The following is a 23,825-nucleotide window of genomic DNA, read 5'->3' as shown; positions in this document are numbered from 1 at the left end:
GCAGTGCTGATGGAGTTTCCTCACGGTTTGCTTGAAATATAATTGCATTGGATGGAATAGATTAAATCTTGGCCAAACATTGGTTACATTTATGAAGATCTGTTGACTGACTAATGGCACTTTAAAATAGTGTAGATTAAGAACCTTGCCTGAAGTCCTTGGCCCGTATTCACAAACATTCTGAGAATACTGTCAGACCCCGTTTTTAAAATGTGTCTTGGGTGATAGGTGATTTTTTTGGCCTCATCGCATCATTCTCTTTGTGATTAATTAGCTCTCAAAGCACTTTGTAAGCTGTTGTCTTTAAAAGGTGCTATATAAATAAAGTTGTTATTATTATTATAATTAATAATAATAATAATTATTATTATTATAATAATTCTTGTTATATTTTATTTCGCTTCTCTGTCATCTACGTAATCTCAGTAGATGTAATGTATCAAAATAAACAGACAAGTTCATAGGCAGAAGTGACGTGGCATTGAGGCCACCAGGAAGTGCATAAAGCCTGCAATTCACCGAAAATTCCAGTAGGGGGTGCTAAGTTTGGCTGCAAAAGAAATCTGCCCATTCATTTCAGTGCTAAATTTGAAAACTTCTCACCTCAGAACATTTTTTCAGGGACAACACTATGGTCTCAATCGCGAGTAAAAAATCTTCAAGACAATTTGATGTCAATAGTTCAAATAATGGCCCCATTTAGAAGAAAATAGAAGATGAAGAATCATATGATTTGGGGCGTGGCTACCTTTGATTGACAGGTCACTAACAAGGCGAGCCGTCATCAGGAGAGAAGCAGAACAATGCGTATCCACGGAAACGTGTCAATAAAGTTATATATAATGTTATATAGATAGAAAAGAGGACGTTTACATGTCTTGTTTCCAACGGACAGTCCACAAACCAATGGGTGACGTCACAGTGACTACGTCCATTATTTATATACAGTCTATGGGCCTAGCCCACCCAAGACCATTCATTCATTCATTCATTCATTCATGATCATTAGAAGCTTATCAAACTGTGCGGGGGGCTGAAGCCAATCCCAGTGGACATTGGGTGAGAGGACAGGACCTCATCTCACCCACTGCCTATAGACACACAACAGCTATACAGTCTGAAAATGTCATTTATTTTTGATTTTTTACAGCCACAGGTGAGGGGGCTTGCTGTAGATGTTGTTAATGCCATTAAATAGTCTGCACCATCAAGTGTTATGAAGTAGTTGAAAGTAAAATCATACACTGTCTAAAACAGTGGACAGAAAAACAATTAACTAATGACATACAGAAACAAGCTCCTGTCTAAACCAGGGAACTTGGCAAGACTGGAAACTAGCGAGCACAGCAGCCTGCTGATTTCATCTTAGGGTGTATCAACAGGATAAATGGAACAAACATAATTTTTTTATGATTATGTTGGGTGTAACAGTTTGACATAATATGGCACGGGCATATCTGAGTACACCTCCGGCAACACCAGTGGTTCATACATGGAGAAAATCCTACATTGTAATATTTAAAGAAACTGAAATACAATCTTCTTGAATTTCTTCATTTACATACAAAAATATGATTGTGTAGTTGTATGAGTCTTAATGAAAATATATTTAATTACACAAATGCATGTGTCATCCAAATTATTTTCAGGATTGTGGGTGGCTGCTTAGATTTATGACCTCAGTAAAAACATAAATTATTCAACTTTAATTTCACCCCTGCATGACTTTACATCCTCCTTGGGGAACCCAAGTCTGAAAACCACTGAACTTATCAGTCCTTTTCCTCAATAGAAGTACTGATCAAGGTTATAATAGTTTTGAATGAATGAAAATGTTGACAAAAACGAAAACTAAGGACATTTCCACTATAATTTTAGTTAGTTTTAGTTAGTTTTGTAACCACACAATACAGTTTCAGTTAGTTATCGTTTTTTAAAAACTCTAGTTTTTATTTTTATTTCAGTTAACGAAAATGTTTTTTCAATTCTAGTTTTCGTTATTTCGTTAGTTTCCGTTAGCTATAATAACCTTGGCACTGATACTTATTTAACTGATTTCTCTTTCACCTTGTCTTGCAGGTCATCCTGACCCTGACTAAGTACTACCATGCTGACTCCACCAAGGTGCTGGAGAGCTCACTGTGGAGGTAAGCTAAACATTTACACCATGTTTGATCTTGCTGGATGTCTTTTTCATGTCTGTCCCTGGACTTAAACAGACGTTTCATCAGCAAGCAGCTTCCCTTTTAACAGCGAGGTCAGAGGAGACAAGAGGGATACAGAGCACAAGGTCGGACAAAACATCAGCAGGCAGCTGAGAGTAAAGTGTGGGCCTGGAGAGGGGCGCTGCAAGGCCAGAGCAGGCATCTGTTTGGGCAGATAGCATATCACCATGGCACAGGGTAGGAAGGCAGACACCAGTAGTGCCAGGGAGAGGAGTCAAGTCTGGCTGGCAGTCCCTTCTATATTAAAGCTGCCTTTCACAACGCTTTTCTTGCTTTGAACAGTGGAATAGGCAATGTGCCTATAATCCAGTCCACTTCACAAAAAGTGTCATTACATATGTTCTCATACATTTATTCAGATGAAATATCCTTCTTTATTTAGATCCACTCCCCAGCAGCTCTTGAAGTCTGCTATGTGGTTGAGCCTGACCTTTTCCTAGATAAGGGTGTGGAGGATACATTAATTATTAATTTGGATTATATTTAAATATCGTAACAAAAACTTGATAAAATATACAAGACAGGGCTCATAACACTGGCTAAAATTAGCTGTCTAGAAGGCATTGGCACATAGCAAAACGTGTCTGCTGGTGGTACTTAATTTGTGCCATTCACCTCTGAGGGCTTCATGACTTCAAAGCTTCAGCCTCTCATTAGCCCTGACTGCCTGTCTCCCTCTGGGACAGATATGAATAATGTACATAATTTTCTCCTTCCCCTGTTGATGTTTTAATTGTGCCAGTGTATGAATAATGCTGCAGATTCACTACCGGAAGGCCCACCTTGGACATAAAAAATACAGCAAATGGTTAAATTGGCAAAGACTGAAGAAAAGCTGTCTGTTGTCCAAAAATCTGAAATTAGCACGTTGCAAGAGGACCTTATGGGTGGGGTGAACATCGGTTCTTTGTAGTTGTCATCTTGGTGTGGTGTGTAGACGGCCACAATCCACTGACCCAAAGGCCTTGAAGTCCTAGAGCAGAATGTCAAACAAGGAAGATGGGGGAAGATGAATGAGTTTATTCTGTTACCCTGTCAGGTAGTTCAATATAGGAGGTTCACACAGGGGGAACATAACAGAACAGAGGACAAACCATTTTCTGGGCTTCAAAGTTCATGAACTGAGGCCACTTTTAGATCAGCAGTGGTCTATAGAGGCTTGTCCTTTGTTTGTAAGCAAAGAAAACGTGTGTCTTCACAGTTGAGAAACTATAACAACTGTGTATCAACCACACGGCGGCTGTGGCTCAGTTGGTAGAGTTGGTTGGCCCCCAACCAAAGGGTTGGTGGTTCGCCTTGACCGTCGCAGCCTACAGCAAGATACTGAACCCCAAATTGCTCCCGATGCTGCGTTCATCGGTGTGTGAATGAATTCCCAATGGTGGCAGGTGGGACTGTTTAGGGTAGCCTCTGCCACTAGTATGAATGTGTTGGTGAAAGGGTGAATGAGCGCAGTCTGTAGTGTAAAGCGCTTTGAGTGGTCGCAAAGCGACTAGAAAAGCGCTATATAAGTGCAGGTCCATTTGCCATTACCATTTACATAGTGACATAATTTGCTTACTCTGCTAAACCATCTTAAATAATTATTTCTGATGGAGTCATAGAGATTGTCAATAGTACTGTCCTTGTTAAAATGCTGCTCACTTATCCAATAAACAATGCATGCTGTGTGTACAGCAGTTCCTTGGGTTGTTTGTTAATTAGTTAGCTGGATGAAGGGTTTTGGTGATCAGTAGTTGTTTTGAAGTTCCCAGATGCTTTTCCTTTTCCACTCAACAGCATCTGGGAATTATTGATCTTCACGCAAAACTGCTTAGTCACTGCATCAGTACCTGTAGAAATTACTCCTGATTTTGGCTGCCTTCCCCGAGAGACAGTGACAAATCACCATTTTCATTGTATATTTGGGTTAACATTATCAACATTCTCGCCAATGTAAGCTGGGGTTGGCTCCAACCTCCTACGACCCGAGTTCGGATAATTGTATTGACCTTGCAGGTGCACAAGCAGCTGCTTGACCCTCAACCCTGAGGCTGCCTGGTCAAAGGTGGTTACAAGGAGGCTGACAAAAGTCTCCTGCCCTCTAAAATACAGCATCACTCATGCAACTCTGTGCCCCCTCCAGCTTTTATCCCTATGACATTGAAGAACACCCTGTAGGTCCAAGCCTGTCAATCTCTGGGATTTATAGACCTCTCTCTGCTGAATCTAATGCCATTGATAATCAGATTAAATTATATATCAGAATGATTAATAATTATCATAAATAATTATTCATTGTATTAATTTATATGACTTGATTTACTCTTAAGTCACCTCGAGTTGGGGCACCACTCTGTGAAACATGTTAAACTTAATCAAATTACTTAACTATCAATTTGGAATAATAATTATAACCAAATTACCATTTTGATATTTAGTAATGATTGAAAGAATATGTAGTCCTTTTCATAGAAGAGGTTTGCATCACTCATCCATGTACAACATTAAATGGACATGTGTATTCCAAAAAGCATTTATTTATAAAAAGCAAAGTAAAGCAAAACAAGACACACAATGTCTAATCCAAGCAGACTATTTACAGTGGGTGTGTGTGTGTATATGTATATGCTATTAGTAGTGAAGTGATAATGAAGCTTCATGAACCATTTGCTTTATTTTCTGACCCCACTAGATGGCGGTCTTGGCTTTAAAAAACAGGCTCTAGCAATGGTAATTTTGTGTGTTTTCAACCCTTTGTTGAACAAAGAGCGCCATCTAGTGGGCTCAGAAAATAAAGAAAATGGTTCATGAAGCTTTGTTGTCACTTCACTAGCTATTAGACTCTGTTCCCTGGACTCTTGGAATAACCTATAACACACTTTAAATATTAATTTGCCAAAAACTTCAGGACATGTAGAAATATACTGTTAAATCTTAATATTTCTACATGTGATTGTTTTTATTCGTTTTTTTAATATGAGTTGTCTAACCAGTGTGTGTGTGTGTTGTTACTCATAAACATAAACCGACAATATTATTTCGTTTTTCTGTTCCCAATGTAATCTCTGCATCATTGAAAATGAGAATTCACACTGCTCCGGAGCAGACACTCACTCACTCACACACACACACACACACAGGAACAGCAGGAGCAACATATGGTACATATCAGAATTATAACACTTATATCATTTTTAAGATATCCTTTATATTGTTTAACAGATTATCAGTGTCTGTTATTGTCACATTTGCTCATGGCATACAGAGAAAATAAAGAATAGCTGCAGATCACCAGCCAGAAAGTGCCAGGGTGCACCTGACATGAACAGCCTCAGTTGCTATTGCTAAAGAGAATAAATCAGCCAGAAGCAAAAAATTTAAACTTTAGAAAGTTCAGAACACTTTGTCATTGAAATAGGGAACCAAATGATGTGCCATAGTTATTAAATCTATTCTGAATTGACCCAGAATATAATCACATCTACAAAGTGTCATCATTAGAAGCCACGCGCTATTAGCAAAACACTCAACTGGTCTTTAACCTTTTCTATCAGAATGCTTCTTAGAACAAGTTATAGTTGACAAGATCAAAATCAATGCAGACAGCCAGAAATATTATCTTCTTTACTCCACACATTATTCTTCCTTGTCATGAACTGAGCAGGAGGTGTCACTCTTTTGCCAGCCACACACACACACATACAGAATCACACCACAGTGCGCCAACTCTTTTTTTCTAAATAGACTTGGCAATCTCCATTGCTCTATCATCAGTAACACTTGAGTGGTCACAGAGAGTACTCTTCATAAAGTCTTATTGCTGTTTTATTTATGAGCCTGCTATCATCAGAACAATGAGCCTTTCAAAAACATGGCACGGATAATTACCATAAAACAATGGCTATTATCAGTCTAATGATGTTGTTAAGATGGGACCACGTAAGGAGCTTATGAGCCGAAGTTGGGGGCATGATTGAGACGGAGAAGTGTTTCATGTTTGGTTTGGTTTATGACTTTATTAGCTAAAAGATGAGGTGAAGGGAGGCTGAAGTGAGAAATGAAACAAAAAAAGTGGACTGATATGACTGTGGTCTCACTGAAACACAGGAAGCTTTGAAGATAACAAGGTTCACTTATTTTCTTTGTACAACACAGGGTTGCACAATAAAATGGGAATTGTGACACAAATTTGTTTTAGAAAGACAAAGAAACATAAGACATGGGGTCCAGGTGCGCCACCGGGACGCCCCTGACCCTATGCCCTATTCTATTTACCTTTTTAGTACCTATGATTGGCTGCTCTCATTCCATTTTCATCCTCAAAACAGACCTGGAGTTCAAAGCAACCGATCGGTACACACAAACAATTCTGTAAAAACCACTTGAGTACCCCCAATGAGTTTTTAATGAGGCTTGGTATTATTCACCTTAATGTGAGGAGTCATCTTAATTGGATTTTGTTAAAATCTAGGCTAAATCCACAGATACTGTTTTTCTTGTTTTATGTAAGCCTTGGCTGAACAAGTCCATCTCAGACGAGGACATTGCAATTAAGGGTTACAATGTTTTTCGGTGTGACTGTCCAAGAAAAGTGGTGGCTTTGCCATCTATATAAAGCATAAATTCCATGTTACCCTTCTCTCATCAGTGTCTCTTAGTAGACAATTTGAATTCCTTGCCTAGAAGCTGGAACTTACTAAAGGCCAGTGTATTATGATGGTGGGATGTTATAGACCTAACACAGCTAATTGATAATCCAACTCGTCCAAATCTGAAATGCCCAGAGAAATGATCTATTCTTGATTTATGTTTTGAGAATACTCCTCATAAATATTCTGATCTTGGTATTTTTACTTTACTTTACTTAATGATTTAAGTGACCATTGTGCCATTGCAGCTAAATTTAGACTGAAAGGTCAGGTTAATCCATGGTTTAACCCTCAGCTGTCCAGTCTCTCAATGAGAAGGGATGTTTCCTGGGCTAGGGTTAGAAATTCTAATTCAAAGGCTGATTTGCTGATTTTTAGACAACTTCGAAATCGCTGTACATACCTCTCTTAAAAAGGCCAAATCTGAACTCTACTTATCCAAGCCAACAAGTAACCTGAATGATCCTGAGAAGTTTTGGAAGATTATAAAATCTTCCTATGGCACATTAACTTCAAATGATAGAGAGATGTGTGGTAAAAAGTGGTAAGTGATATTATCGAGGCACTGGATTGCAAAAAATACTGTGCTGCCCTTTTTATTGATTTATCTAAGGCCTTTGACACAGTAAACCATAACTTCTTGCCGGACAAACTTTTCAATATCGGTCTTTCTGAACATAGCTTCTGTTTTTTCTCCAACTACTTATTGTAACACAATCTGCCTTCCTCCCTGTATCAAAAGGTGTGTCCCAGTGCTCTATCCTGGGTCATCTTTTTGTTCTCATATATATATATATATATATATATATATGTATATGTATGTATATATATATATATGTATATATATATATATATATATATTAACAATCTTTGTGATCATGTATCAAAAGCCAGATTCCATTTCTATGTAGATGATACAGTCATTTATTGTTCATCCCCTTCCCTAGTTCAGACCCTTATATACCTGCAGTGTATACCTGCAGTCTGCTTTTGATGTTGTTCGATCCCATCTAGCTCAACTCAGGTTGGTATTAAATGCGGAGAAATCATAACTTATGATTTTCTCAAAAAGAGTTGACACCCAATTTGCCAAAGATCACGGCAGTTTAAATACAAGTAAAATAAGAATGGAAACCATGGGATTGGGTTTAAGCTCCAGTAATGTAGTTAAAAAATATTTACCACTTCAAGAATACAGAAGAATACAAGTTCATATGCTGCCATCCTAGCAGGCAAAAATAGGCTCTTGCAATGGTAATTGAGTGTGTTTTCAACTATGACTATTTGTTTATTTGTTTATTTATTAAGGATCCCCATTAGCTGGTACCTTAGTAACCAGCTAGTCTTCCTGGGATCCACAGGACCAACACAGAATATACAAGAAAAACATATTCTCAACATATCATACATTTACAAGTAAATTCAATCACAATGTACCTGAAAAGGGTAAGAAAAGAAAAGGTCAGAACAACATTTAAAAATGTACAGCTTGTATAAAATTAGATTTCAGTTTCTTTTTAAATACCTGTTTAAGTTCAGTGCAACAGAGGTAGTGAGGCAGATTATGCCCCAGAGTAATTGCTCTATAGATAAAAGATTGCGAAAAGGCCTTTGTTCTTGGGTGAGGCACTTCAAACTGACCGTTGCTGGACCCTCTAGTGCACCGAGTTTCTACACACAATTTGATGAAATAAAAAGTCAGGCGCTTCACTGATCAAGACTGACTGAAACGTTACAGCAGTGCTTGATGCTAACCTGTTATCTACCATCAGCCATGAGAGAGAATCATGCATGCGGTTAACATTTGATCGGGTGGAGCAGCCCAATTCAAACCGTGCAACCTTGTTTTGGGCAATCTGCAGCTTTTTGAGCTCAGTTTTGGCAGCAGATGCCCAGACCACAGAACAATAATCTAGGTGGCACAACACCAAACTCTGCACAATCTGATACATGAGGGGTCGAGCAACAAAGGAAGCACATTTCCTAGAGATACCAACAGCTCTTCCCATTTTTAAGATAAATTGATTAATGTGATTACTGAAGGAAAGCCTAGAATCCAACATTACACCCAGTAGTTTAACAGTATCTACTTGTTCCACAGTTTCAATATTTAACTGTAAATCCAGCTTTGGGATACAAGATAACTTATGTCTTGAACCTATTAAAATGCTTTTTGTTTTGAGATTGTTAAGGACTGACTTATTACACGAAATCCAGTCACGTAGAATTTGCAGTTCCTTATTAAGAACATCATTCAATTCGCTGTAGGAAGGTGCAGCATAATAGAAGGTGGCAATCGGCATAAAACACTATTTCTGCTCTTTCAGTAGCCCAAGCAAGATCATTAATGAACACAATGAACAGTAACGGTCCGAGGCAGCTGCCCTGAGGCACACCACACATCCCCACTGTTTGATATACCACCATTTAAATGCACCTGTTGTGATCTAGAAGACAGATAATTATAAATCCACATTAAAGCCAGTGGGCCAAAAGCATAACATTCAAGTTTTTTTTTATCAAAAGAGAGTGATCAAGCAAATCAAAGGCAGCAGTAAAATCTAGCAGCACAGCCCCCACCATTAAATAATTGTCAATAGCTCTAAACCAGTCATCAGTCATTTTTATCAAGGCAGTGGACATGGAGTGGCCAGTTCTATAGGCATGTTGAGACATAGTTATCAAGTTATTTGTAAAAAAAAAAAAAAAAAAAAATCATGAATTTGCATATATACAACTTTTTCCATGATTTTGCTCAGGACTGGAATAATAACTATAACAACTTTACACACAGTACTGCGCATGGACTTGGCAAGGAGCAGCCAGCTTCCTCTGATCAACACACTTGGACACACTTGGCATACATACACGACATGTAATCAACAGCTCACAAAGCAGCATGCTAAATAACAACTTTCTCTCCATGGACTGAAAGTTTACTGGACATGGAATAGCACTGAAACCATGTACCTGTATAACAGGCTTTAAAAAAGTCCATACAATTGGTAGGTTTCTGTGTTTTTGTAAAAGCCAGATCAAGCCCCAACATCCTGCTCTGAAGTCCTTGGACCAGCAAGTCCTGTCTCAATGCCAGCGGACAGTCGATTCACTGGGCATCTTACCATGAAAGTGCTTCATATTGAAAAATGTCATGACATTATTCCAGCCAAGACTTTGGTGCCAGAGAGGAGGCGTTTGGTGGGACAGTGGACTCGGTAACCACCCCGCTCCAAAAACTCTGTGTATGGTTCTGATCCAGGGAGCTTCAGCACATGAGAGGAGAGCAGAGCATGTCCAAGGAAAGAGAGCTGATCCACCAACTTGGCAAGGGGGGGAAGACATGTACTACACAGGAAACAATCCAGCAGCTGGTTGAAGACGGGGCCCAGAACAGGGGTGGAGAACAGATGAGGCTTGGTGTCCTCTACCCATGATCACTTGGAGCTACCGACCCCCCCTTGTAACTTTTGGTTACATAAGCAGCTGCCATGCTGTGTGTAAAATGTGTTTTTCTCAGCCTGTATTTATTGAGGCTCTCTTTTGATTTATAATGCTCTCAGAAGAACCCTGATCACAGTTACACAGTTAGAAATTCACACCTGGATTACACACCATATTGGTTGGATTGAATTGAATTCTGAAAACTCAAAGCATGTCATTATATTCCTGAATCTGAAGATTTGGAATTGGATCCAATGCAGTCCTAGCCTGGCTAACACCAGACTAATCTCAAATGAGGTTAGGTCTGGGAACCAGCCGTTCATTTCTCCGTAGAGGAGGTGTGGTTTACGATCCTCCGGAGCCGTTTATTGGACGCTTAGAATGTCTATCAAAAGCGTCTGTAGGTAGCTCTTAGCCAATCAGATCAGTTATACCAGATGACGTAGTAGAGCAACAGAAATGGATGTTTGTTGTGTGTGTGTCTGTGAGAGAGTGTTGCTTGCTGCTTTGCTTCTCCAGTTCGCGCTTTCTGCAAGATTATTTATTTTCACGATTTATTTCCCCTCATGTCATTCAGCCACACACATCCACTGATTTTATGGACAATAAACAAGCTGCTGCGGGTCTCTGGGCGGCTCCGCTGTCCCCCGGCTCGTAGCACCGGCGTTACAATAGCGGGGCTAATAGCTACCGCTAACGCCGTTCAACTTTCGCTATTTACTATTTAAAACACCATCTACAGCTAAAGAGAGTTTCGCGTCTGCTGCAGCCATGTTGGATCCGTAAGAAAACTACAAGCTTCCGTCTGCCGAGTAGTACGCGTCATCGTCTTGCCGTCCCTCCCCGTTCTGTGATTGGATCCCTAAAACAGGGCTAAGAAAGCTCTCTGGTTTCCAGACTCCTTGGCAGTTCGAAATGAAATCGAGCATGCAAGGCAGTCTGGGTATACCCAGGCTAATGCAGTCCCAATCTGGACAAAATGCTGCATTTGAGTATTTCATAATTTCAGGCAGACACCTGAGGTGGTTTTGGTATAAATTGATAAATAGCCTAATTTCATTGCTCCCAGATATTGTTACTGGTAAAGTGGATGCTTGGTGTTATGGGGATGATGGTGTTTCCTGATTCTATGGACTGATTAACTGACTGTTAGCTGTTAACTGTTCCTGATCAGTGATGGTCTGGGTGAAAGTGAGAAGGGCTTGGATATGGATATGGCTATGGATCAGAAGAACATGTTTCAATCAACTTTGTTATTGGGAAAAATAATTATTAAATGATGTTTGGGTGATTTTCAAGGTAATATGAGATCAATTCTGGGGTAATCAAAAAAAAAGTATAAATTACATGTTTAATAGTACCTTATTACCATGAAATATGCATTACCAAAATATCTAGCAAATGTTTGCTAAAATTAGTTAACATTAGCCACCAAATGCTAGTGGTTATACCAGACGGCTGTCACGGTAATGTGTTTTATTTGTTATGAATTTAACTTGTAATTTGTAAGAGGCTGAATGGGTTATTTCTAGTAAAGTGACGACGAAGCTTTGTGAACCATTTTCATTATTTTCTGAGCCCACTAGATGGCGCTTTTTGTTCAACAAAGGGCTAAAAACACACTCTATTACTACTGCTAGAGCCTTTTTTTAAGCAAAGGCCGCCATCTAGTGGGGTCAAAAAATAAAGCAAATGGTTCATGAAGCGTAATTATCATTTTGTAGTTATTTCTTCTATCAGAAGTTACATGGTCTTTTTAAAGCTAGCTAGCTTTGTATCAAAAGAACCACAGAAAAGAAGGCTTATTTGTAAGTGTTGGCTTGGATTACTTTGATTTTGAACATGATCCATATTTGTATGCATGGCAAAATAGAGAAAAACTTTATCTTCATACAGTAAATTCATAATAAAACAGAATCCCGGTAAAATTGTATTGCTTTCCTTGTTTGTTCTGGTTGAATACTGAATATACACAGCAGAACATCATGCACTTGCCTGGGAGATATTATTTTACTGTTTACCTTTTGAAGCATGGGATTCTGCAGGAAGAAGGATTCATGGGACACTGAATAATAGAGTGAGGAGCTGAGAATCCACTTTGGTATAGAGAGGGAAAGAATTACTCAGTGACAAAGTAAAAACAAAGGCATAGGGAAGTATGAGTGTTGAGGAGGGACTTGCCTAGTGTATGAGGGCTTTGATAGTGGCAGGAGAAGGACATGTCAGAGCCGCTCTCCTCCTGCCAGCCCCTGGAGTTCACTTGCACTTGCCTTTACACTCGTGCATGCAAACACATACACAAGCTAGAACTTAGAACTCGGCTAGGCTCCCTCACCAGCTGTTTCAATGAAAAATCAAACATATGCCTTGTTTTCCAATGGCCACACTGCAATACTATTTAGTATGCCAGTAAAATATTAGTATTTACACAAGTATGTAAGGGCAGCTGGATGTGCATACTATATTTAAAAGAACCTGGTCTCACAGAAATCCGTGAAATAGCCACGGATTTCGCTTAACTCAAAATCCGTGGAATAGCCATGGAATCGCTCAAATTTCCGTGAAACTGACACGGATTTCGCTACAATGCAAGTTAACGACAGTCATATCCCGTGGCTATTGGTTTGTTCCAAGTCACGTGACTTTCAAGGTCCCAGCGGTCAGAACAAAAAACATGGCGGACAGTTCTCTCATTTTTAGTGGAAAATCAATATTTTGACGTAGTTTCTGCATAAAAATGGATTTTGATCACATTTGTAGCGAGAAATATATGTTTTATTTTCTAAATATTCACTCAGTGAATGTACATAATCACTTTGTATGTTGGAATAGCCACGGGATATGACTATGTCATTAACTTGCATTGTAGCGAAATCCGTGTCAGTTTCACGGAAATTTGAGCGAATCCGTGGCTATTCCACAGATTTCTGTGAGATCATGTTGATGCAAACACACACACAAGCTAGAACTTAGAACTCGGCTAGGCTCCCTCACCAGCTGTTTTAGGTTTTTATGTTTTTTTTTAATTTTTTTTAGGTTTAGGTTTTATTTATTTGCACAGTTAGAATTACATAAAAGGACAAAGATAACATATAATGTAAAGTGCAGGGGGAGGCAGAAGACACAGATGGGCTTATTTAAAGCCTCCACCTAAAAATCAATAGTTATTAGAAAGTACCGTATTTTCCGCACTATAAGGCGCACCGGAGTATAAGCCGCAGCAGCTAAATTGAATGATGTGTACATATATAAGCCGCACTGGACTATAAGCCGCAGGTGTTTTAATGTTTAATTACCATATGTAAGGGTTCGTGCACAGAGGGGATTGTGGGGAAAGAGATGGCTGCTTGAGGAAGCTTCTTTTACAGCCAGATTGACTGACTTTAACTTAAAAGCTGCATCATATGCATTTCTACGTTTGTTTTCCATAATGAGGGTTTGTGCATTAAAACTTCCTTTGCACAAACTATCTCGCTCTCATAATGTCGGTCTGTCTCTCGTTCTGTCTCTCGTTCTGTCTCTCGGTTTCACTTTTACTTTTGCGCGCTACCTGTTTCACTCTTTTCCGGCGCCCTGCCAGATTGGCTCGGGGTCCTTCGTCTGCCGCTGATTATGTCACACAAAACGCTACGGCACGGCGACCCCAACAAACTAAGTAGCTTTCGACACAAATACAGACAAGTGAAAAATAGCTTAAAAGTATATGAAGGACCCCGAGCCCATCTGGTACGTACACACCTGCCTCCAGCTTCTCCTGCTGGAGCCCGCCGCTCCTCGCGGACCGGTCATAGAGCCCATAGAGTTAAAGTTGGTGGACTGTAACCTGTAAAATCCATAGATTTAGGAGGTAACCTAGTGGCCGTTAGCTGTAAAAATCCATAGATTAGCCGCACCATTATATAAGCTGCAGAATCGAAAAATGGGGAAAAAGGCGAGGCTTATAGGCTAAAATTACGGTAATAAACTGATAATAGAAAAAACACATGTATAACATCAACAAGTCATAATGACAATAACAAAAACAGAAACAAAAATGAACATGTTAAAAAAGTGTATTTGTGTGTGAATTAGAATTTTAAAACAGCAGTTAAATGAGCTTTTAGATATCTTTTAAAGCATTTTACAGAGATGGAGTCCTTTTCCAGATGGGAAAAGGTATTCCATAATTTGGTCCCCCTAAATTGAACAATAAATTGACCTCTGCATGTCAGAAATCTTGGAGGATAAAGATCTAAAGATTGACGCGTTTCAATGAAAAATCAAACATATGCCTTGTCTTCCAATAGCCATACTGCCATACTATTTAGTATGCCAGTAAAATATTAGTATTTACACAAGTATGTAAGGGCAGCTGGATGTACATATTATATTTAAAAGTATGTGATTTGGAACACAGACAAGGCCATTTATGACGACGGCCGCTATAACTTTCTAAAGTTCACCAACCCTACTCAAACACACAAACTACTGATTGTGAAGTCTGGGAAGAATGCCTGAAGAGAGTGGCTGACCAGAGCCAATCTCTGACTATACACAGTCTCCATTTCCCAGGAGGCCTAACTGCTGTGGCTGAAAATCTGTCCGACAACACACTGCGAAAAGCAACAACAACAACAACAACAACAACACGGCACTGCTCAGGCAAGTCGTCCTGTGTGTAATACATTCATTTAAATTCTGTCGGCTGTGTAAATACAGAGTTGGTAAATCAAAATTGTATCTGACTGGAGAGTTAATTATATTTAACTGCAGGAACATACTTTGGTATTTCTCTTTGTCCAAACAGTCTCAGCAATTTGTGATTGCTGCCTACGAACATTTGCTTCACCCCAGTTTCTCTGGTTAAATTAAACCACACAGCTCCAACTCACACAAGAAGAGAGCGTAGATAGCCCACCAGAGAGGAAAAAGGGCAGTACCTTATGTGAAATGACTGAGATGACTTCACAAGATTTTGGGCTGAAGGGAGGGAGCTTATCCTTGGTTAATCGGGGCGGAACCTCTCAGCAGCTCAAGGGGGGTGGGGGTGTTAATGGTGTTTTAATTAAAGCAAGCGGCTCTTTATCCTTCCTCTGCTTTTACACTGGTTCCTCATGCTCTGCAAAACAATATTCATCTCAATAACACATTTTTGTGAGTGGATAGATGACCTATTATAATTGTGAACAAATACAGAATAAAAAAAATAAATAAAACATTTCTTAGACTTTTTTGATATTTACTAAGCTCCAAATGAGTACATCTACATTTACATTTAGTCATTTAGCAGATGCTTTTATCCAAAGCGACTTACAGGAAGAGTAAAAGCAAACAATCAAGATATACTGCAATAAGAGCTATTAGTGCATCAATAAGTGCTGGTGACAATTCTTTGAGGAGTAGAACTATCGTGTGGTCTAGGAGAGAAGATGCTCTCTGAAGGTCTTCAGGAGGTTTTTAAAGGTAGCGAGGGATGCCCCTGCTCTGGTAGGAACTGGTAGTGTGCTCCACCAGCGGGGGACAAGAAGTGCAAAGAGTCTGGATTGCCTTGGACCAACGGGGGGCAGAGCCAAGCGCCGTTCATTGGAAGAGCGCAACGGTCATGAGGTAGCATATGTCTGAATCAGGGCATTCAGGTAGGTAGGAGCAGTACCGGAGACAACTTTGTAGGCCAGCATTAGAGATTTGAATTTGATGCGGGCTGCAACAGGTAGCCAGTGGAGCTCAATGAGCAGCGGAGTGACATGTGACCTTTTTGGCTGGTTGTAGACCAGGCGCGCCGCCGCGTTCTGGATCATCTGAAGCGGTTTTATTGTGCAGGCTGGCAGGCCTGCCAGGAGGGTAAGTTAAGTAACGTTAGCCTGTGTAATTGCTTTGCAGTATGATAAACCTGTTTCCAGTGAAGTGACAACGAAGCTTCATGAACCATTTGTTTTATTTTTTGACCCCACTAGATGGCGGTCTTGGCTTCAAAAAAAGGCTCCAGCAATGGTAATCGAGTGTGTTTTCTATCATTAAACAAAGAGCGCCATCTAGTGGGCTCAGAAAATAAAGAAATGGTTCATGAAGCTTCGTTGTCACTTCACTTGTTACGAGAGTGATATGAGTCACAGAAGTAATGTCAAAAACACGAACCCCGTTCTCCTGGGTGAAAGTTTGGCGTTTCTTCAACCCATCCACCTCAGAGTGTGACATCTGCCATTTAAACTCTGCGTCTCTGTCAATCATTACTACTACGTAAGTAAGATGGCGGTGGAGGACAGTTGTAAATGTTGTATTTTGCTGCATGTACAAACATATAAACGTTTTTAAGAGGAGACCAATCTGTCGTATCCTGTTCCACTACAACCCTCATTTTCACAGTTTTTTTTTTTTGTATTTAGGGACAGGGTTCTTTAGGGGGAGATAGCAGGTCAACAGTAGATGGTAGTAGTCACATAAAAGTGGTGTACACCATCTGAAAGCTGGAACCTGAAGATTTATCAGAGATGCAGCTCAACACTGTGTCAAGTTTTCCTAGTAATGCATTTGTAATCAAAATTGACTGAAATGATATGAAGTCCATTCCAATGCTCAGTTATGACTTATTCGTTGTTGCAGCTACGTTTTTACCATTTAAAGCACTTGAGAATGGATAAAAATTCCAAAACCAGCTTAATATGATGTGACCAGGACTATATAGCCAATATAATACTTGACATAACTTAAGTCCATAAGAATAAGAAAAGAAAGCAAAATACAGACATTATAAACCAATCCTAACTTCAAAGTCATTAAGCAACCACAGGGATCAATTGAGATAGTGAGAGGGCCAGTCCCAATTCTTATGCTACTCTCAGTCCTTTCAGAGGAAGAGATCAACATGATAAAATTGAAATACATAGAATGTGAGAGGGGAGAGGGAGGGAGAGATAGAGGGGAGGTTTAGGTCTTGATCTCTCTGATGGACTATGCAGAGCATATAGGCTTTAGAGAGCAGACACTCAGACCTCAAGGTTAATCTCTACATCCTTAATATTCCAAAGAGGTGGAAAAAGCCAAAAATAAAGACTGTGGACAGCTTGTACTTCTGAGTAGATGGAGGCTGATGGAAAAGGCTGCTAAAAGAGACAAGGCTCTGCTGCCTCACCGGGGCGAAGCATGATTGTCATCCAACATGGAGATTTGACTTTGATTCTTCGAGATTTGACGAAACTCGGGATTTCCAATGCCCTCAGCTGCGTGGTTGATCTGAAGCGCATTACTGAGGACCCTGTATCATTTGGATTTCCATCTCTTAACAAGGAGCTATTCAAGGAAACAAAAAGCTCCAAAACCCAAGACAATCGGGAAGAGATTGCATAATGCTCATTTGGCGGCTGGCTGGGACATTTGGCTCCAATTTGGCTCCTCTTTAACCCGCAGAAAAGAAAAAATCAGCAAGGATTTGGGCTAATCCTCTTAGCTTGATGCATGCTCTCCTCCAGCCGACTGTAAAACGAGCGTGAGCTCAGGCATTCCAACCCCCGACTGAGCCAAGCCCAGGTCCCCCACTGCATATTGAAATTGTGACATGGATAGCAATTACTTACTGGTAACTTTTTGGCAAAGGGGCTTTTCCCATTGGCCTGTTGGGTTAGAGATCCTGCCCCAGGTCCAAGCCAAAACAACCAATGACAGTGTGATCATAAACTGCCTACTTATTTCCTGCTGCCACCTGGTCCATCTATTTTTCTAGCTGTGACTCATGTTCCAACATCCTTATTGTCTGTGCTTTTTTTTGTTGATGCTATCATTGATGTTATCATGTAATTTAAAAGTAAGGAGCTCACACAATCTGGAGGGATCTCAGAGAAGAGCCGCTGCTCCTTTGCATAAAGAAAATAGCCAGTTAAGATGTGTCTGTATCTGTTCAAGATCCTCCTGTGTTCCCTAAGAGAGAACACACTGATGGATTATACATCTCAACTGGCTAAGGAACACCGTAGGATCAATAGGAGCAAACTAAAGGGATTAAAAGACTACTAATCATCTACATTATGCTTGAGCATACCTTCATTTTGGCTGATGTGCCGAAGCAATCACTCCAACTTTTAGTCCCTCACCTAGCAAGAAGATTCTAACTAATACCACATTTTTAACCATTATTTATCACATCTTTATTACCGTGAGCTAAAATAAACACTTCAGATTCACTTTTAAGATAATGCCTTCAGCATTTTTAAACGTTTTTAGAATGTAATCCTACCATACCAAGCAGAAAACAAAGGCTGGTCTCAGCTGCTCTCACTCAGGTGTGTCTCAGTGCAGGAAGATAGCTTCCCACCTCATTATAGACTGTGCCCCTGTTCCTGCTCGACTCATGTTACCTTCCCTTTCTTATCTATTTATCTATAAAAGTAAGAAGTGTCTGAGTGTGTGCGTGGATGTGTTTCTAGGGCATATCTCGCTGACCGTTAGTCAGACTGACCTCAGATTTCGTATGTGGCTTGCACATTGCACGGTGCGCATCCTCGATTTTGAAGATTTTTGAATTCATTTTTCAAAATATCATTATTTACGTAGGACGTGTTGCAGCATTGCACTGTTTCTGATCGAATGCCTTTTAGGGAGAGCTCCGCCCCCCTTTTATTGGAGCTCCGCCCCCTTTTCAGGGAGCTCCGCCCCATTGTGTGATAGGCCTACACCTGGTCAGTAACACAATTCACTCTGAATTTCCACACCTGACTCATCTCATCTGTAAGTCTATTTAGCCTACCTATCTTTTGGAGTTTTAAAGCGCTACAAGGTTCGATTTTCCAATAATATTCAAATAGTTTTCAGCGAATATCAATGTTCAATGTGTATGTGCTGGATGGTGTGCGTACCTTATGAAAAGTAAGTGTTTTATGGAGTTGCAGACGTTGTAGTGGTCTGCATGTAATGTGCAAATTCTGTTATTCGCGATTAGCATGCTAAGTGGAGATTTAGCTTTATTCACTTCTTATGTTGCATTACTATGTAATTCAGGGATGACATTCATGTTGCTTAGCGTAATGCCCATAATCATTTGATATGAGATACTTACATGCAATATAGTATATCAGCTAATTGGGTTCATGTTAATGTACTTTTAGTGCAGCATACTGCGTAATGTGCTATCTTACGATGCTAAGCGGAGATTTAAGCCCTTTCTTCTGCATCAGTTTGATCCATTGAAAACAGTAAAAACAAAACTTTATTAACTGACAGCTAAGCATAATACGGATGGAAATATAGCATTTCTGTGTTATTTAAGGTTACACTAGAAAGAGGCATTCTTGGCATCTTACCTGTAGCTTTCCTTGCTAGAAATCTATTCTATCTTAATCTATTGATAGCATGTCACAGTGATAGGCAACAAAATGTTGCATTATCTCCAGCAGATTATTTTGTCTAGATCTTCCTCATCACAATTAAGTAGGCCTACGGGCACTGTACTAGTATGGATGGATAGATGGATGGATGGATGGATGGATGGATGGATGGATGGATAGATGGATGGATGGATGGATGGATGGATGGACGACGGTGTGACTTTTAACAAAAAGGGCCGATGCTGTAGCCTACAAAAAGAGCTCATTTTCAGATATCTGAAATTTTATTTAGAGTAAGAATGCTTTGGTTTTTGATGGTTCACCCTTCTTTCTCTCAGTCCATTTCCCTACATCCCTTAATCTCCCTTTCTCTTGGCTGTCTGTGTCAGCTAATTAATTTTTATAGTTACCTGAAACATGTGGTCTTTTCAATATAGCTGATACGTCCCTTTCATACACAAATAGGCTACAGTTGTCAGTGCAAGACCATGAAAAGAGACAGAACAATTAAGACAGGTTGGGCAAGGGAACCAGATAGAAAGTTTAGATTAATCAAAATGGAAATTTACTAAGACCAGGTTAAACACGGTTGTCTTCTTCTTGTGGATTCATTCATCCAAAAAAAAAAAAATCCAATGCAAACTATTCTGCAACTTTTCTTTTAAAATGTTTGATCAAAAAAAGACCAAACAGCTGTTTGTTGGATTTTTTCTGCTTCTCTCTGTTTTCTGTCATTGTAGATAACAGAAAACAATTTATTTTAAGATGGGCTCTGGGTTATTTAGTACTTGGTACTGATAAAAAATGTAATTTCTGTGTTTTTTCTAAATTGCACATGTAATACATTTCCTGCTGTAGGATTACTGGTGTTTCATACACAGCACGGAGTTACCGTGATAAATCAAGATCAAACAAGGGAAAAGACGTTGCTCAGCTTCACCGAGCTCCATGTGGTCATTCCTCATTTTTTCCTCATAACCCAACCTGTAACATAATCAATCATCCCCGCTTTTCAGAGCCTTTGTCTTTCATCAAGCCTTGTTCTAGATATATATTGTTCACACTAACTTAACATGGATTTACAATTTTATGGTCAAAGACATCAGGGAGGAGTTGGAAAGAAAATAAATATTGTGATTGTCTGAAGTTGCTAGCTGCAGGATTTGACTCTTTATCCCATGCTCTACTTTGTGATTGCACATTTAACAAGATGCAGCCTCATATTTTAATTGTGTGACTTGCATCCTATTTTGAATTACCCGATCAGATTTTACTGCTACTTTTAAACAAGTTTTTGTGAATGGCCATGTGTCCAATACAGGCGGCAACCTCCGGGTCTGAGCAGGGAGGCAAACCAGGAAGTGCCTTAAGCTGCATCCTACCGTAAATTCCAGCAGGGGGCGCTAAGTTTGGCGGCAAAAATATTTCTGTCCATTAATTTCAATGCAAAATGAGAAAACTTCTCACTACCTCAGAAATTTTTTTAGGACAACACTATGGTCTCAATCAGTAGTAAAAAATCTTCAAGACAATTTGATGTTAATAGTTCTAATAATGGCCCCATTTAGAAGAAAATAGAAGATAAAGAATCTTATAATTTGGGGCGGGGCTACCTTTGATTGACAGGTCACTTACAAAGCGAGCCGTCATCAGGAGAGAAGGAGAACAATGCGTATCCAAGGCAACGTGTCAATAAAGTTATATATAACGCGAAATAGATATAAAAAATTACGTTTACCGGTTTGAACTTTTCACTTAATGACAGTTTATTTGAAAGTTTTGTTCAGTAAAAATGTTCAGCGTTTGGTTGGACTAACAGACACTCCAAGGAGTCGCTGTTCAATTTCCTGAGGAAAGTAACGTACATTTTGTTTTTTTGCTAGTCAAAATGAACATCCCTGTTAATGCTAACATGAATTAGCAGCAGCTTCTCTCAGTCAGGTTGAGGTGTAGAGAGGCTGTAGTCAGTGATCAGATCCCTCTCGCTCCTCCACAGTCCAAATATGGTCTGCTCCCCGTATCGGAAACAAGATGGCGACACAAGATGGCGACGAGTGTAAAGCTGAACTCGATGCTTCCAACAGGCAGTCCACAAACCAATGGGTGACGTCATGGTCACTACGTCCATTATTTATATACAATCTATGGTCCAATACCATCACCTCAAATCAAAGTTGTGCTCAGGGCTGTGTCCTTTCTCCTTTGCTTTTCATCACGTACATAGAAAGCTGCAGGGCTTCCAAGAGGGCATCTCATTTGTAAAATGTTCTGATGACTGTCCGTCTGTCACCTCTTCAGAAAGCTTAAACTGGTCATGGTCAAACTAGCTGGACCTCAGTGTTACAAAAAGGAATTATTTATTGATTTTAGGAAAATTGCTGTTATCAGAATCAGAAAGCCAGCATCGTTTATGGGGAAAATATTGATATTGTGGAGAAATACAAAGATCTGGTAACTATGTTGGACTCTAATCTTAAATTTGATAAAAACACAGTTTCTTAGGCGGCCAACAAAGAATCCACCTGATGCGTAAGCTGAATTCTTTTAATGTGTCTGTGTTAATTCTTTTATTGAAAGTCTTTGAACATTTTCTTTTATCTGCTGGTTTCATGGGTTGTCTGTGAGGGACAAGAGCAGCCTGAACAACACTGTGAGAATCAGGCTGACAGACTTGAGCTCCCTCTGGTACAGAAAGCTAAAGTTATTACCGGTCAATCCGATCACATTATTTCTGCTGAATTCTCTTTAATGCCCTCGGGACAGAAAACACATACTCCAATTCTTTCCTTCCTTCTGCCATCAGGCTTTTAAATGCTGTTGACTGCAGTGACTGGCCAGGTCTTGGAAACTTCCCCTTCCTATTATTGATTATTTATTGTTTTCCTGGAGCTATGGTTTTTGTTGTGGTGTCTTTTGCTGCCCTCGCTCTGAGGGTCGTTCCATCGACGTGGCTAAAGAAACCGCGGCTTCATTGAAAAAGCCTAGTTAAACTTAACACCAACTTTTACTTCAGGCTAAAGACATTCCACTAACGCAGCTCAGCCGAGTCTAGTCAACGCTAACTCAACCCAGGTTATATATGCCGGCATTGTGCACGAGCGCAAAGTATATAAGCAGCCCGTATTAATCGATCGTTGAACAGCCAGGAACAGCCAAGAAGATGTCGCAAAACTTCAAGACAATTTGATGTTAAGAGTGTAAATAATGGCCCCATTTAGAAGAAAATAGAAGATAAAAATTGTATTATTTGGGACGTGGCTACCTTTGATTGACAGGTCACTAACAAGGGCGAGCCGCCTTCAGGAGAGAAGAAACGCATCCATGGCAAAGTGTCAATATAGTTTAAATTATTTTTTTTTAAAAAGGACATGTGGTGTAAAATTTACCACCCCTCTGAGTGAGAAGAGTGGATTAAAAACCAAGTCGAAGTTCCTTTCAGTTTTCTTTATTGTCAATCAATCAGAACACTGCCTAAATACAGCGGAGACAAAACTTTGTCAATTTGAGGCTGCTGAAAAAAGGTATCCCGAGTCCAATGAAGCCCTCAGTTCGTCTGACTCTCTGTCTGTGTGTAAGATCATTTAGTTAAAATGTTACAGCCCACGCATGTGTACGTTTTCCCGGACACGAGCATGCTGCTAAGCCTACTTTTTAACCTGAAAAGGATACAACCTATACTTGTTTATATTCAAGTTCCAATGCCTTTACTGTCTGACAATTCCCAGATATTAATGGTCATTAAACTGGTTGGAACCAGTTTCTACCTGAAGACTTGCTGTTCTGAACAAAGGTTCATACAGAGGCCTTTTAACACAGCAGAACTTTTAGTATTAGAGTAATGTAAATCTGTAGCAGAAAATACACTACAGACATTTACTGGTTTTGTCTCATAACTTTGACCCTTTCACACTGTATTTTCACTTAATGATTATTTTAACATTTTGTTCAGTAAAAATGTCTTGTTCAGCGTTTGGTTGGACTAACAGACACTCCAAGGAGTCGATGTTCATTTTTCTGAGGTAAGTAACGTACATTTTGTTTTTGTTTTTTGCTAGCCAAAATAAACATCCCAGTTAATGCTCCAGTTAATGCTAACATGAATTAGCAGCGGCTTCTCTCAAATCTCAAATGTACGTGGCTTTGGATTAAAGCGTCTGATAAATGACACTGTAGATTGTGTGTGTTAAAGAGGTTCTGACGATTCTATTCTCTTTTTTGCACATGTTTTCATGTCA

At 39.7% G+C, this 23,825-nt stretch overlaps 1 protein-coding gene across 1 annotated transcript in view; it reads left to right on the top strand.

Moving 5' to 3' along the window:
- sorcs2 (sortilin-related VPS10 domain containing receptor 2) overlaps positions 1-23,825 on the top strand; it is a 291,103-nt gene that overhangs the window by 101,757 nt on the left and 165,521 nt on the right. The window contains exon 2 of the mRNA XM_059355551.1: positions 2,080-2,147. Within this exon, the coding sequence (XP_059211534.1) occupies positions 2,080-2,147 (68 nt within the window). The remainder of the gene's footprint in view (positions 1-2,079; positions 2,148-23,825) is intronic.

Source organism: Centropristis striata, chromosome 17, assembly GCF_030273125.1.
Source record: "Centropristis striata isolate RG_2023a ecotype Rhode Island chromosome 17, C.striata_1.0, whole genome shotgun sequence".
Taxonomy (NCBI): Eukaryota; Metazoa; Chordata; class Actinopteri; order Perciformes; family Serranidae; genus Centropristis; species Centropristis striata.
The sequence above is the reverse complement of the archived record's forward strand: the minus strand, read 5'-3'. Positions and strand labels throughout refer to the sequence as shown.